Consider the following 15110-nt stretch of genomic DNA (forward strand, 5'->3'; position numbering starts at 1 on the left):
ATAAGGAAGTTTAGTAGTATTATGATAGACTGGTGGAACTAAAATCAAATAAGATCATTTATATATTGATTGCAGCAGAAATAATTGTCCAAGTAATTCAAGTAGTCAAGTACCCGATAAGTTGTTACATGGGCATACATAACATACAAACTGAAATGGAAATTCACGAACAAACAATTACACATAAAGCATAACACATAAATACACAAAAACAATAAATAAAGGGAAAAGGCCTCCACAACTAGGCCAAACATCCACATGACCCTCCTTATTGTCCTTTCAATGGTTCTTCTTGTCCTTCACTGTTTACGACCATAAAGAGCATCAAACAAAAGTGAAAGGGAAAGTGAGATTTGTAGTTCTGTATAATAAAATGCAGAAGAAAAAAACTCTTTAAAAACCATATAACCCATAAATCTATGCATAATTTAGATTTGCACTTAAACCCATATATATACAAACAACCCACTCACGTTGGATAAGGGACTAGCACCGCTGCATATAGTCGTGATAATTTCTAACACTTTTCTATAAGATAATTATTATTTCTTCTCTACAAATACCATTACTATCAAGACAAACAAAAACATAAAGTAGTATATCTATGAATAATTGACAAGAATATTAATTTTTTTTTATTATTAATTGATTCAATCTATCTAAATTATTCTTGAGAATATTATAAAAAGATCAACAATGGCTTGTAATCAAATTAAATAAAGTTTTCATAAAATCAATCAATGTATTTTAACAGAAAAGAAATTCTCCCTATATAATCTATATAATCTGGAAGAAAAATAAGGACAAGTAATATAAAAAGGACAAAAATACAAATCAATATTTTAAATGACATGTTAATTTTTTTTATTGGTGGAACACCAAACCAATTGAGACACAATAAAGAGACATGTGATTTGAATCATTTGTAAGAGACACTCAAAATAATATAATAAAAAATTATTAGATAAAATAAGATATTCAATTAAATAAAATATAAATTATAGTATCATAACCTTACCTACAAATCTTATACTAGTTTTGTTTTGTGTTGTAAACATATATGAACTTTTTTTTTTTAACAAAAAGACTATACTTCTATTTAGAAATTCTTCTTTAGCATATTGGTATATTTTCACAAATAAATTAAATATTTATCTGATTTATTTTATTTTTAAAAGAGATTATTTTTAATTTAATAATAATTCAATCTGTTATATTTATTTATTAAATTACTATTGAAAAAATTATGTTAAATTCAGATTATGTCTTGAGGCACTAAATAGTTTAGTATTGTAATTGTATATATGTGATAAAAATGTTTGCCTGTTGACATCAGTTGTTTTTATACGTTAGAGATGAGTTGAATTCACAATCACAAAGCCTATTTTCTCTGGTAATATTATCTATTTTAATGTAACAACAAAAGCAACTTTCCTCTAGACAAAAAAATGTAATTTACTATTCACACCTCCACAAGTGTATTTTAGAGATCTTTCGTCAAAGTGATGCAGACTTCAGATGGAGCATATAAATCAGCACTTTGAACTAAGGTGGCCAATTACGTGAATTGGACTTTAATCTTAATCAAAATTCCAAAATAATAAGTAATAAAAATGTTTTTCAATTCATACAAGCTTTTAAGTCTTCGGAAAGGAAAGGAATGAGATACGTGTAATGTTGCATATACCATTATATGATTATATCTAAGATGGAAAAATAAAATGCCATACAAACACACACCTATAAAATGTGAAATTTGAATTTCATTGAGTAAAACACCTTTTTCGGTCAAAATGTGCTTTGTTAGTTTATCCATGAGTTACTACTTAAAAATATAGTTCATGTTTTGGGATCAATAAATTTATTTTAAATTATAGAGTTATGATACAATTAAATTCAATTGAACAAAGTATTGAATTGAATCATATCAGTCTTTATCAAAAGTTATTACTCATTTTTGTACTTATTATTTTATTTTCAAATTATTTTTTCAGTTAATAGAAAAAATGAGAATAATAAATAAATAATAGCTATTTATTTATAGATAAATTCTTTTATTTTATTTGGAAGGATATCATTTAATAATTATATATATTGTTTATGTCTTTAGTATGATTGACTACTTGATTAAATGTGGAGGAAAGAGAAATAAATGATGAGACTAAACTTCAAAGCTTGAATGAACACATAAAAAAAGTTAAAATATCAACAATAATCAAAATATTATACTAATCAAAGAATATTAATTCATTAATAAACTTTGTATATAGCAAAGTTGCATTCCTTAAAGCTAAAGATAAATCACACCAAACTCAATTTAACTTAATAATAAGAAATTTGACTTGAATTGCTATTAAGTTGAATATATATAAACTTATTTTATTCAATTCAAGCTCAAGTGTAACTTATGTTATGTCATGAATTATGCAGTTTAGCTTGTTTGCTTGTCTGGATTATTTGCATAAATGAAAGTTTATATATAAACATCATTAGAGCTAGCCTTAGCGTAAACTTAAAGGCCGAAAGTCCTCCATTTAACTTTGGGAAAGAAAAAAAAAAACCACTTCCTAATAATATTTTTATTATAAAAAAAATAAAAAATTAGCGATTCTTCAATAAATAATATTACTTCATTAAGAATAACTAAATAAGTTTTTTCCCCTAGAAGTAGGTTACTCATCTCATTGTGAGTTTCTCTTCTAATAAAGAGTTTCATCTCAACATATCCCTTCATTCTTTTTATTAACCGATAAATAATATTAATTTATTAAGGATAACTAAATATCTCTTTTCTAAAAGAAGTTTTGTTCTATATTACAGCTATTTCCTATTTTTTATATAAATAAAAAATCATATCTTTTGTGTCTTCATTATTTTCACTAATATTAACACCATTCTCTCTCATTCCTTCATTTGTACTCTTCTAAATACATATATTGCTTATATATAAAATAATGTCTACTATTATAATAATTATTGCTTAAGTGGAAAAAAATAAATTTTAAAAAATAACTAATAAATATTAGCTATGCTAATATATCATATATTATATCGATCTTTTATCATTAGAAAAGTTGTTCTAACTCTGATAGTATATATTTGATTATCCTTAGTTATGGATTTAAAGTTGAACATTGTGTATGAAAAACAAATTCTTGTTTGAAGAGTTAATGACATATTATATAATTGAGAGTCATTAATTATGTTTTTGACAAAATTATTTTATTTATTAGCATATCATAGAAATATCAACAAGTTGGTGATTCAAGTGATATTGAACTTATTGATCCTGTTAAATAATGTTTCGGATTCAAATCTTATGTATGAATAAAATATGGTTAAGAGTAGAGACATTACTAAAGATGATCAAGAAGATTTCTCAATGAAAATTAATTGTCGACGAGGTTGATTAATACTTCATACCAATAATATATATGATTATTAAAAAAATATCATAAAAATGTTTAATTAATTTTTATAAGCTAACTAATCTAAAATGACATAAAATATTTTTTTTATAAAGAGAGTGAGAGAATAACTTAATGGGCAAAATAATTTCTAAATTAAAGAGGATTTCAAATAAATTAATGAGGATAAAAATAGAGAAAGTAAAAAAGGTAAGAGCTAATAAGCAATAAACTACTTTAATTAACTTATGAAAATAAGATATAACTCCCTAAAATAAATTTGTAAAAATTTTTATACCTAACTAGTTTACTTTAGTCAAACTAACTTATAAATTAGTCAAAAAAGTTTATAAACTCATTACATATCTTGACAAACACTAGAAGAGAATTTCAACAAAATGATATTTTTAGGATTAAGTATGTTTTCCATCTTTAATTTTTTTTGTCAATTTTTGATTTTAGTCGCTAAACTAATTTTATATGGTTTTAGTCTTTAAATTTGTTTTTTTCTAGAAAATAAATTTTGCCAGGGACCAAAATGTTAATAGAAGAAAAAGTTTAAGAACTAAAAATAAAAATTGACAAAAGTTTAAGGATTAAAATTTGTAAAATAAAATATTCATGGACTAAAAATAAAAATTGATAAAAGTTTATGGACTATTTCATATTTTTTTTTATCATACTAATGGTATATTAATTAATTGCTTTATTAAGATACATATGTTACAAATCACAAACGATTTAAAATCAAGGGAGTGTCTAAAATTAATAAGGTTTGAAGAAATATTAAAGACTTAAATATGTTTTTTAATTTTATAAAATAAGTGCATTTTATGTTTGTTGTTTTAAATATAATCCTATGATTTTCATCCGGTAAAATATATATTAAAATTATATATATTTTTATTTATCTTTTTAAATATTAAACTTGTTGATTTATATAATAAAGTGAAATTTATAAGTTTGTTGAAAGATAAATTCATATTCTATTTACATACTTTATTACAATTTTTTAAAAAAGAAAATAAATTATTACTAATATTAAACTTTAAAATATTAAAAGAAAATAGTGTACGCATTTTGTTTCTACATTGTATTAAAAGAAAAAAATATATATAATAAAAATTGTGAGAAAAAAAAATCTTAAATATTACCTACGAAAAAAATTCCGTAGGTAACTAAAAATTTCATATGGAAAAAATTTCGTAGGTAATATTCCGTAGATAACTAATTCCCTAGGTAATATTCCGTAGATGACCAAACATTACCTACGGAAAAAATTTTGTAAGTAATATTCCGTATATAACTAAAAATTACCTACAAAAAAATTTCTGTAAGTAATATTCCGTAGATAACTAAACATTATCTATGGAAAAAATTCCGTAAGTAATATTCCGTAGATAATAATAATTTTTCTTGTAGTGAAATTTGTTTTGTCTCTACTCAAGTGGTTTTCATCCCTCAAAATGTGATATTCATTAATTGCTAATATGTTTTATTGAGTGTTAAGTGACTATCTCAAGTGCATTTACAAGTTTATAGTATTATTTTAACATGTGACACTTCAAAAAAGATTTTAAATCCTTAAAATAAATATTACTTATCTATCTTAAAATGATTATTGTGTATTAAAATAATGATTTCAAATTTTAAAGTGGTGAAATAAAAAAATATTTTATAAAAACTAAAATAAAAAAATGACACATTTTATAAGAATCAAAAATAAGGATTTCAAAATTTGAAAGGACGAAAAAACAAAGAAAAAAAATTGTATATAAAAAAAATCAAAATTTCATTTTATAGAAATTAAAAACTATTTAAGTGAAGATCAAATGAATCCATATTATTATCAAGTAAAAAGGAAATATTAAAAAAAATTAATTATGATAATATATATAACATAATTTTATACCCAAATTAAAGATTCAAAAGATAAATTCCAAATAAACTGATAATAATGTTAATAAATTGTTTTTTTTAGTTTAAGAAAGTTGTGCCTTAAAGTTTACGTCAGGGTACTTAAATAAATAATTAAAATTAGGATGATATTGCATTTGTGTATACAAACACAAATATCCAACTGGCTCATAAATTAAAAGAATTGAGCTCTATTTTATTGAAGTTTGAGTCATTTAAAACAACTTACCAGTCAAGTTCAAATTAATCTTAAGCTGATTTAGTTTATTACAAGCTCTAAATGCACTAAACTAGTAGTGTATGAATATACCATTAGTTTTAATAAAAATACCTTGGGTCCAATGATTTTAATATTTCTATAAAAGAACCGAAAATTAGCAATTGTTCAATAAATAATATTATTTTATGAAGAATAAGTAAATAAGTTTTTTTCTTTTTCCTAAAAATAGGTTATTATGAGTTTCTCTTTTCATAGAGTTTCATCTCAACATGTGTGTATTGAATGTGTTTATATGTGTATATATTATATAAACTCAGATAAATATCCAAAAACTAGTTAATAAATTAAAAGAATTAAACTCTATTATGTTCACGTTCAGAATCATTTAACCAAGGAATCTAATTTTCAACTCATTTAAAACCAATTTACTAGTCTTAAGTTGATTTAGTTCACTACACGCTCTAAATGCAATACACTATTAAATTTAATAATTATTAATAAATAAAAATACCTTGGATCCAATGATTTGAATCTCTGGAAAAGATGTCTGTGAGCTTCCATATATTATCTTGGCATGCGTATTAAAGCCCCACATTGGAGAGACTGTTTTCTTTGGCCTTTGCTTCAATATTCTCACCTTCGTCTTGCTCTGTCACCAACCAATTGTAAGGAAGCTGAATTTTGGACCCAGGGTTGGTGATGTTATTCTTTACATCATCAAAGGCAACACTGTCTTGGGATGCGTAATGAAAATCTACTTTTGATTTTGGCTTCCTTTTCAAGCCTTCTAAATCATCCCTGAATATACTCCGCATCCCCCATTTACTGATCTCAATACCCGAGTGGGCTTTAAACGTGATATGTGCCCCAGTTTTCACAAAATGGCAGTGTTGTCGAGAGATATAAATCACCCAAACATATTCTGATTTATCAATCTTTTCCATCTTCAAATCAAGAGGCATGTCAAAGTATTCTTCCGTGTGTTCACTTTCGAAAGAAAGATAAAACGGATGCCGCACTGACGAAGATAAAGAACAGTCCGGAGAAGGAGGATTGTTTACCTTAAATATAACATAAAAGGCAAAGCCAAGACAATCATCATTCATATTGAAGTCCTTTATCCTCATAATTGAACAACTGGAAAATTCGTTTTTGAACCACCTGGGAATAGATTCCTTGAGCCAAGGGAAAACAATGTCACAGCCACATCGAAAATGACAGGGTTCCTATCACCACAAGGAAAATCACAATCAAATTTCATTAACAATATTCTATTATTAATGAATTACTTTAGATTAGGAAAATATTTCATCCCAAGACAGAAAGAGAAGGTTGTAGAGTGCAAACCTCAATTAGTCTTGCAAGCCACATCAGTTCGTCTTCTTTTAAATAGTAACGGAGCAGCCTTTCCATGAAATTTCTCTTGGACCCCTGAAGAGCCAGTTTTGGACAATCAAAAAGATATAACCCTGACCTATGATCACGAGATCCAGACACCATTTTAAAATACCTTCCCCCTGATGATTCCCTCCCTGATGGAAGGTCAGGCAACCAGATAAGATCATGGCAATGTGATAAGTTTAAATATGCTAGACGATGTAGAGATCTCATTGAACATACTGATCGAAATTTGTTTCCCTGTAGATTCAGTCTTTCTAAACTCCCCAACACACTAATAGCATCAGGTACTTTAAGTAGATTACAAAAGCCTAGGTCCAAAAATATCAAGGATTCCAAAGATAAAGAATTAAAAACTTGTCCTACGGGCAAGTCATCAAGTTTCAAACAGCCACCTAAATCTAGAGTTTGAAGTGATCTCATGGCATTAATGTCGTTAGGTATACTAACAAGATTTTCGCAGTTTCTCAAACTCAAGAAGGTGAGTCTTGAAAGAGCTCCAATAGATTCATGAACCATGGATAAACTTGCACATCCATCAAAGTCAAGGTACTTAAGATTTTTTGCCCTTGTAAAATTTGGCGTGCATTCAAGTTTAGTGCAACCAGATAAATGTAGAACTGTCAGAGAACTTAGATTAGATCCATTGTCAAAGTCGATGCTGACTAGATTGGTACAATTTCTTAAACTCAAGAAAGCAAGTTTTCCAAGACTTCCTAATGATGAATCGACTTGTAATAAACTTATGCATCCTGAAAGATCAAGCCGCTCAAGTTTTGGGGTCCCGAAAAATACCGGAGTCTTATCAAGATATTTGGAATTGCTCAAATCCATCCTTTTCAAACTTGGGAATTGCTGTGGAGAATCAATAACCACTTATTAGCATCTCTTTTTAAAACTTAAATTTCATTATTACACTTTAATTTAGTATGATTTCTAAAATTAAAGACAAATTTATATATTAAATGTGAATTTTGTAAATCCAATCATTAAATTAAAAATTCATATCATTTTATATGTGTATATCAAATTTTGTTAAAATTAAACAACAACTTGAAGGTAATCAAAGTGTTTATATTTTAGTATATTTTGAAATAAATATATTACGTCAATTTTGTTTTATAAGAATGAAATATCAAATTATCTTGAATTAATATAAAATTTTGTATATATAATCTAAGAGTAAAGAATTTTTAATATATATATATATATAGGATTTAAATGACACCGGTGTAACTTTTACTAAATGTTACACTGCTCAATAACTTTATATTATAGGTAAATTTTGTAAATTCACATTAAAAAACGTCAAATGATTTTTCACTTATTTTTACTTATACCATGATGCCACAAATAAACTTTCAAATTGCATAAAATGTTAACTACTATCAATCTATCATTATGCATTGCAGCCGAAATTCCTAACAACTTTAAGCACCTACCAACCCATAGCAAAGTAAAAGCATTCAAAAAGCAAATGAGGGATAGGTTCAATTATGTTGAGATACAAACAAGTTTTACATTGATAAAATAAAAGAAAAAATAACAATTTATAAAATATACTCATACTCCAATAATTGATAGGTCTTTTAGATAATGACTATAAAATAAAACTGTGAAAATTTAAGACTAAAATAGACAATATCTCATCATTATAGAATTAAATATAAAAATAACTCTTATAAAATATTCTCTCAAATAAATATCATAAAATAACTCACGTCAAATTATCTCCTCACATTCAAGGAAACTAAGAATAAGATAGAAGGTTATCTCTGATTGGGATTTTATTTTGGACAAGTTTCTAAATGAATAACACCACTTTCAACGAGACCATCTTATATCAAACCTTTTTGACGAATGTGTCTGCATCACCCGAGTACACCTCTGGCTCCATGAGGGTCTCATCGGCTGATTTAATAAAGTAAAAACCTATTGCCTTATGATTTTCTACAATTCTAGTAACTCGTCTGGTAAATCGAATTCCGTTGAAAATAAACCTTCTTCTCCATGCCCATATCCACTCCCATTGCCTCTTTAACCACTAACCCATTTGTACCACCAAACTTAATTTATCCTCTGAAATGATATACAATCTATAAAAATTTTATTAGAGTAAATAATGGAAAAAATAAATGTTTGTAAAATTCCTCTGATCAATAACAAAAATATAATTCTCCTCTTAAATAAATATACCCGTAAAAATCAAATATAAAAACATAACCGTAACATACCTTAAAAATAGTGCAAAAAGGAAGTATATTGTCCATTCCCCACCACACTGACCATTTTCTCTCTTCCCTCCTATAACTCCTTGAAACTTATTATACTTATGCACCAATATTTTATACAATAGTCCCTCCTTGTCCACTTTCATTTACCTAGTAATGCAAGATTGAAAGCCTTAAGATTTTTTAATGCCCAACCCACCTTTCTCTCGTTCCTTGTAAAGCATGTCCCTCTTCACCCCAATACATGTTTGACAAAATTCCTACACTGATTCTTGTTTTGCAACATCAAACCCCAATTGCCATGATCATTTCCATGCCACACCTTCAACTTAAACTTTACTGATTTAAATTTTTCCTTCAATTCATACGCCCCTCATCCTTCCACTTCGATGTTCCACCATTGGTCTTTCACAAACTCGTGAACAACCTCCACCTCCCTCTAGCAGTTGAGCATCATAAAAGGTTTTTGGACCCAACTAACATCCTCGTCTTGTTGTCTCTAAGAACTATACTATTTTAACCCCAAGCGTGTGGTTCAGCGGTAGGGGTTGATCCACGCTTAAGCAAGGTCAGGGGTTCGAATCCTGCCTTGTGTATGCAGCCGCGTTAAATCTTGGGACCAACTATCCCACCCTTTCGGCGATGGATACTCCAAGAACGAACCAAAAAAAAAAAAGAACTATACTATTTTTAGACCCAAATTGACCTTCCCATAAAGATTATAATCACTACTCAAAATCAATTTTTTTTTTATAATAATCTATAAGTAAGTAATTAATTAAATGGTGGTAAAAAAAATATTGCTAAAATTTTTTTATCAAAATAATGTTTAATTTCTTTTAATATCTCGAAGTCCTATATTTTTTGAATAGTTAAAGGCAAAAAACAATTTATCTTGAAAAAAAAATATATTGTCAACACATTTCTCGTTATAAAGATTCTTTATTTCAAAACTTTTAAGAAAAAATACGTAATGAAATTTTACACTTCATTCAATCAAACTATTAGATTAAAAAAAATCACTATATGACTTTTATAGAATAATATGTCATGACTTTTAAATAGTCTTTTTCTATAATTAGAAAGTATATTGATTTCTAAAACACAGTTTAGAAGTCAAGCTATTAACATAATTAATTGGTTGATAATTTAAAAATTTTAGAAATGCCAGTGAATAGAAAATAAATTTATCTTTTAAACACTAAAATTTTAAGCAAATGTTTGTCGAAATTTTAAATTTCAAAATTATTATAGCATTAATTGTAGAATAAAAAATGTGTTTAACTGTAATATATACTACTCCCATTAAAAAAATAATAGAGAACACAATTTATTAGGGGTGTAAATAGTACGAGTAACTTATAAACTCGAATCGACTCAAACTAACTCAATAGGTTTAGATTATATATTTTTTTTTATATTCAAGCAAAATCTAACCCAACCAATCGAATCTAATATTGTACAGGTCAAATAATGGGATCTATTTTTGACCATGACTCAACCTCCAACTCGGACATATAATAATAATAATAATAATAATAATAATAATAATAATTTTTGAATGATCACTTGCTCAAGATAATACTCATTGACACTCTTATTCAATAACGATTTTTGTGTTTAGGTTGATAACATTGTAACAATATAACATATTTTTTTAAATTATTTTATATTAATTAATGTTGATTATTTGAGTTGATAATAATGTAGTAAATCAACAAATTTATTTTAGAATTTAGTTTATATCATTGTTTGTTTTATGTGTTAATAACATTGTATTTGCATTAAAGATATCAAATAATTTACATCTATTTTAAAATATTTTAATTTTTAAAAAATAAATAAACCTAATTATATTAACTCCATTGAATCAATCCAATCTAATCCAATTGTGGTCGGATTGGATTAGGTTGAATTTCAAAATAAAATTACATTAACTCTATCGAATCAGATAATAGATTCATCCAAACCTAATCCAACTTAATTCGTATACACTCCTACAATTTTTTTATTTAAGGAAAAACATACTACTTATATAGTTTTTGTTTTAAATGGGCTTCTGTTAAACTATTTAAACATATTACAATATATAAGTAAATAAGTATATTATATTCAATTTTTAAAAATTTAAAATTATGATGCCAATTTTGAAATAAAAATAAAAATGATCCAAATGCATAGCTATTTTGGAAAACTTAATGAGACAATTTTTCTCTTATTATTTCTGCAAATCAATAAAGATGAAGAGGAAGAAGCATTAAAGTACCTTGAGGCCTTTCCAAACACGTTTGATGCTACTATTAGGCATATTCAATTCCACAATATTAGTAGCCGTAAAATTTGGTGGCAAAGAATCAAAAGGATAACTATGCCACAAAAGATATCGCAGTTTGTGAGAAAGAGAATCGAGGCTTCCTGAAAAGCTTTGATGATATAATATGAGTAATCTTAGATCCTTCATTCTTGATAATCCATCAACTCTACATTCGGTATCTTCTTTTTTATCGAGAACTATGGCTTTGACATTATTTGTTCCCTGGAAAACAAAGAATAAACATATTAGACAAATAAATAATTGAATTAACGACACTTATTTTGCTTAAAATTAATAACATCTTTAACACATTTTTTTTATATTAATTTTTGGTAATTATTTTATATTTTAAACTAAAAAACCTTTATCACTTGAAAAGTAATGTTTTAAGATAACATAATTTACTTATTTTTTTATTCTCAAAGTGATAAAATAATGAAAATCCTTAACCACTTGTATCAATCTCATTGACATAACATGATAGATAACATAATATTTGGTATATCTTTTTGGATAAAATTGGTAAAGAAACGTGATAACAAGAACAAGATAATCAAAATGATTATATAAATTTTCAAAAAAAGAAAAAGTAACTTTAGAAAATAATTTTTAGGGTAAATGAAACTTGTTTTCCTCACTTCTACATATAAATATGTTGTAAGCTATTAAGAAGAGCATTACTCAACACTCACAAATCTAAAGCTATTAAAAAAAATTTGTTACCGTTTCTACCACCAAGACTTGATAGAAATCTTCATAGCACCATATTCTACTCCATGATCCTGGTTCTTCAGGAAATTGGTTGCGAACAATTTTCTTTCCTAATTCTTGAAACATATCATGCATATGAATTTCTTGATCTCTAATAGTTATCAAGGATTTCTCAATGATTCTTGGAATTCCAATATGAGGGTGCAATCCACAACATTCTAGAATTCGCTTAACATAATCCTCCCTCTCCCCTTTAAAGAAACATGCAATGTGCAAAAATATTTCTTTTTCTTCATATTCTAGTCCATCAAGACTTATTTGAAGTACATTCATAATTTTATCATTTGGATTTGTCTTCAATCTATCTAAGGCATCTCTCCATTGGATAGCATCTCGAGTGCACAAGAAAGAACCCATTACTTTAATTGCTAGCGGAAGACATTGGACATATTTTAGTACCTCAGGAATCAACTCCATACAACTACTACTTTGGTCTTCATTTTTGAAGGCCTTTCTAAAAAATAGTTCACGAGCCTCATATTCATTCAATAAAGAAACCTTGTGCAATACATAATTTCCATGCGGTTTAAGAATTTGCTCATTTGTAGTGGTAACAATAATTCTACTTCCTTTGGAAAGAAATTTAGGATTTATGGCCAATTCCTGCAATTGCTCTATTTGATCAACATCGTCGAGAACTATAAGGACCTTTATGTTGTGTAGCCTGTTCCTTACGATCCCTGATATTTCGAAAGGACTATACATTTCTAGATTTTTCTCTTGTAAAGTTTGACGAAGAATTTGCTTTTGTATAGCAGTATGGCCACCATCCCTATAAATTCTGCTCACATTCTCAATGAAACAACAAGCGTCAAACTTATGAGAAATTTTATCATATAAGACAGCAGCTTGAGTTGTCTTTCCTATTCCACTCATTCCCCAAATTCCTAAAATTGAAACATCATCATTCTCCGAGTTTAATCTTAAAATATTTTCTAATGTTTGTACACGTGGTTGTATCCCAATAAGATCATTAGCAAATGCTGAAAATTTCTGACCCAATTTTTTTATTACCACTTGAACAATATTTTCAATCTCTTCAGACTCTGACCTAGGAAATATATACAAATAAAACCACAAATATTAACTAAAGAAAAAAATGCAAGCTAACACATTTTCAATCACTTCAAACTATACTACTAATAAAATTGCATGACTAATTTATTTATATTCAACTTTATATATATGAACACAAATTATCAATTAGAGAATAAATAAAATGCAAGATAACATGTTTTTAATCTCTTCAAACTATATTACTAATAAAAATTCATGACTAATTTGTTAATAAATATGCAAGACTAATTTATTTGTATTCAACTTTATTGATGTTTGATTGATATATTTGAACTTTCAAATTTTTAAGATATTCCGATTTTGATATTTTTTTTACAATGTATAAATATTAAAATATTATGATAATATTTTTTTTAATGTAGAACGCTTGATGTTACAAATATATTTATATTATTTTTGGTTTATTTTTTCTTATGTTTCATTAACTTTAAAAAAAAAAGGAAAAAAAGCCCTCAAATTTGATAAATTTTAGTTTTTCAAAAAAGAAACATATTTTCATTGAGCCCACATACTTGCTCGCTTACCCTGAAGGAAAAGAAAAACTTGGATTCTGATTCAAATGCGAGCTTTTTTGGCTGAGCCTAAGCATTGAAAAGGTCTCTATACCCACCCTAGTTGTAGTAAAGATTGTAAATTTAAACAAATCTTGCAATCTAATTAACTCATCTATATTTTTTATCTTACAATTAAAATTGATTATTATCATTCTCATAAGAAGGTCATTTTCGTAGTCTAATACTCCCTATATATAATGAACTAATCTTTTGTATAAGATTATTTACTTGTGCTAAAATCTTAGTAGTTGTTGAGTATAAAAGGATACTTCAACCCAAGAAATTAGTCAAGTAGGTTGGAGAGTCTCATTGCTAAAGTACTACATTAAATCTATATTTTTATAAAATAAAAAAAAGTACTACACTAAACTTGATATAATTATTCCACTTAATAATTCATAATTTATATTAAATTTCACTATTTAACTATTATATTAAAAGTTCTGAATAAATAGATAAAATCTATAATTTTTTTTCAAATTTAAAAATTATTTGATATTTTGTTACATTAATTCAAATTAACATATATTCAAAAAAAATATTGTATGTTAATTTCAATCTATATAACAAAGTATCATATGTTTTTTAAACTTTTCAAAGATTTATAAACTTAATATATTCAATAAAATCTTTTAATTTTGTAGTTAAATTGTTAAAATAAAAATTTTAATAGTAATACACCAACATTGTAAAATAATATTTTACATTATCATCTAATCACAAATTATCATTTATGTAAATTTGTTAGCTTCCATAATTAGTATCTTAGCAATAATAGTAAATTTTGTTTGGTTGACACTATAAAATTTTTTACATGATAATGCATCAGTATTAAACTCAAAATTATATATATATATATATATATATATATATATATATATATATATATATATATACCATAAAGATTTTCAAGATTTTTTTATTTCTTTCTGAAACTAAAATTGACGATTCAATTAGGTTCTAAATTGAATTGTGAAAAAGTTTATTGTATTATTTGGTAGAATCAATCTTCTGATAGATAATTGAATTCATTGAAATTTCTCTATTTGTTAGGGTTCTTGAGAATTTGAGATATGTTAATTGATGTGTGATTTCATGAATTAATGAGGAATAATGTGTTTTTTGATAAAAATAAACATTTCTGGCTTATTGGATTGATAAAAGGATGTGTGCATGTTTGATCATGAGTCTTGGTGATGTTCTATTTGTAGTGCATTTTCT

At 26.2% G+C, this 15110-nt stretch overlaps 1 protein-coding gene across 1 annotated transcript; it reads right to left on the reverse strand.

Annotated features, from left to right (window-relative positions):
• Positions 1-39: 39 nt before the first annotated feature.
• Positions 40-13326, reverse strand: LOC109817829 (TMV resistance protein N; the record flags this gene model as incomplete). Its single annotated transcript, XM_029268707.2, has 5 exons — positions 40-302; positions 6056-6770; positions 6892-7797; positions 11440-11709; positions 12211-13326. Coding segments are annotated over 4 exons (2937 nt in total), but the record flags the coding sequence as incomplete, so codon positions are not given.
• Positions 13327-15110: the final 1784 nt, after the last annotated feature.

Source organism: Cajanus cajan, chromosome 8 (genome assembly GCF_000230855.2).
Source record: "Cajanus cajan strain Asha chromosome 8, NIPB_CcT2T_4, whole genome shotgun sequence".
NCBI lineage: Eukaryota > Viridiplantae > Streptophyta > Magnoliopsida > Fabales > Fabaceae > Cajanus > Cajanus cajan.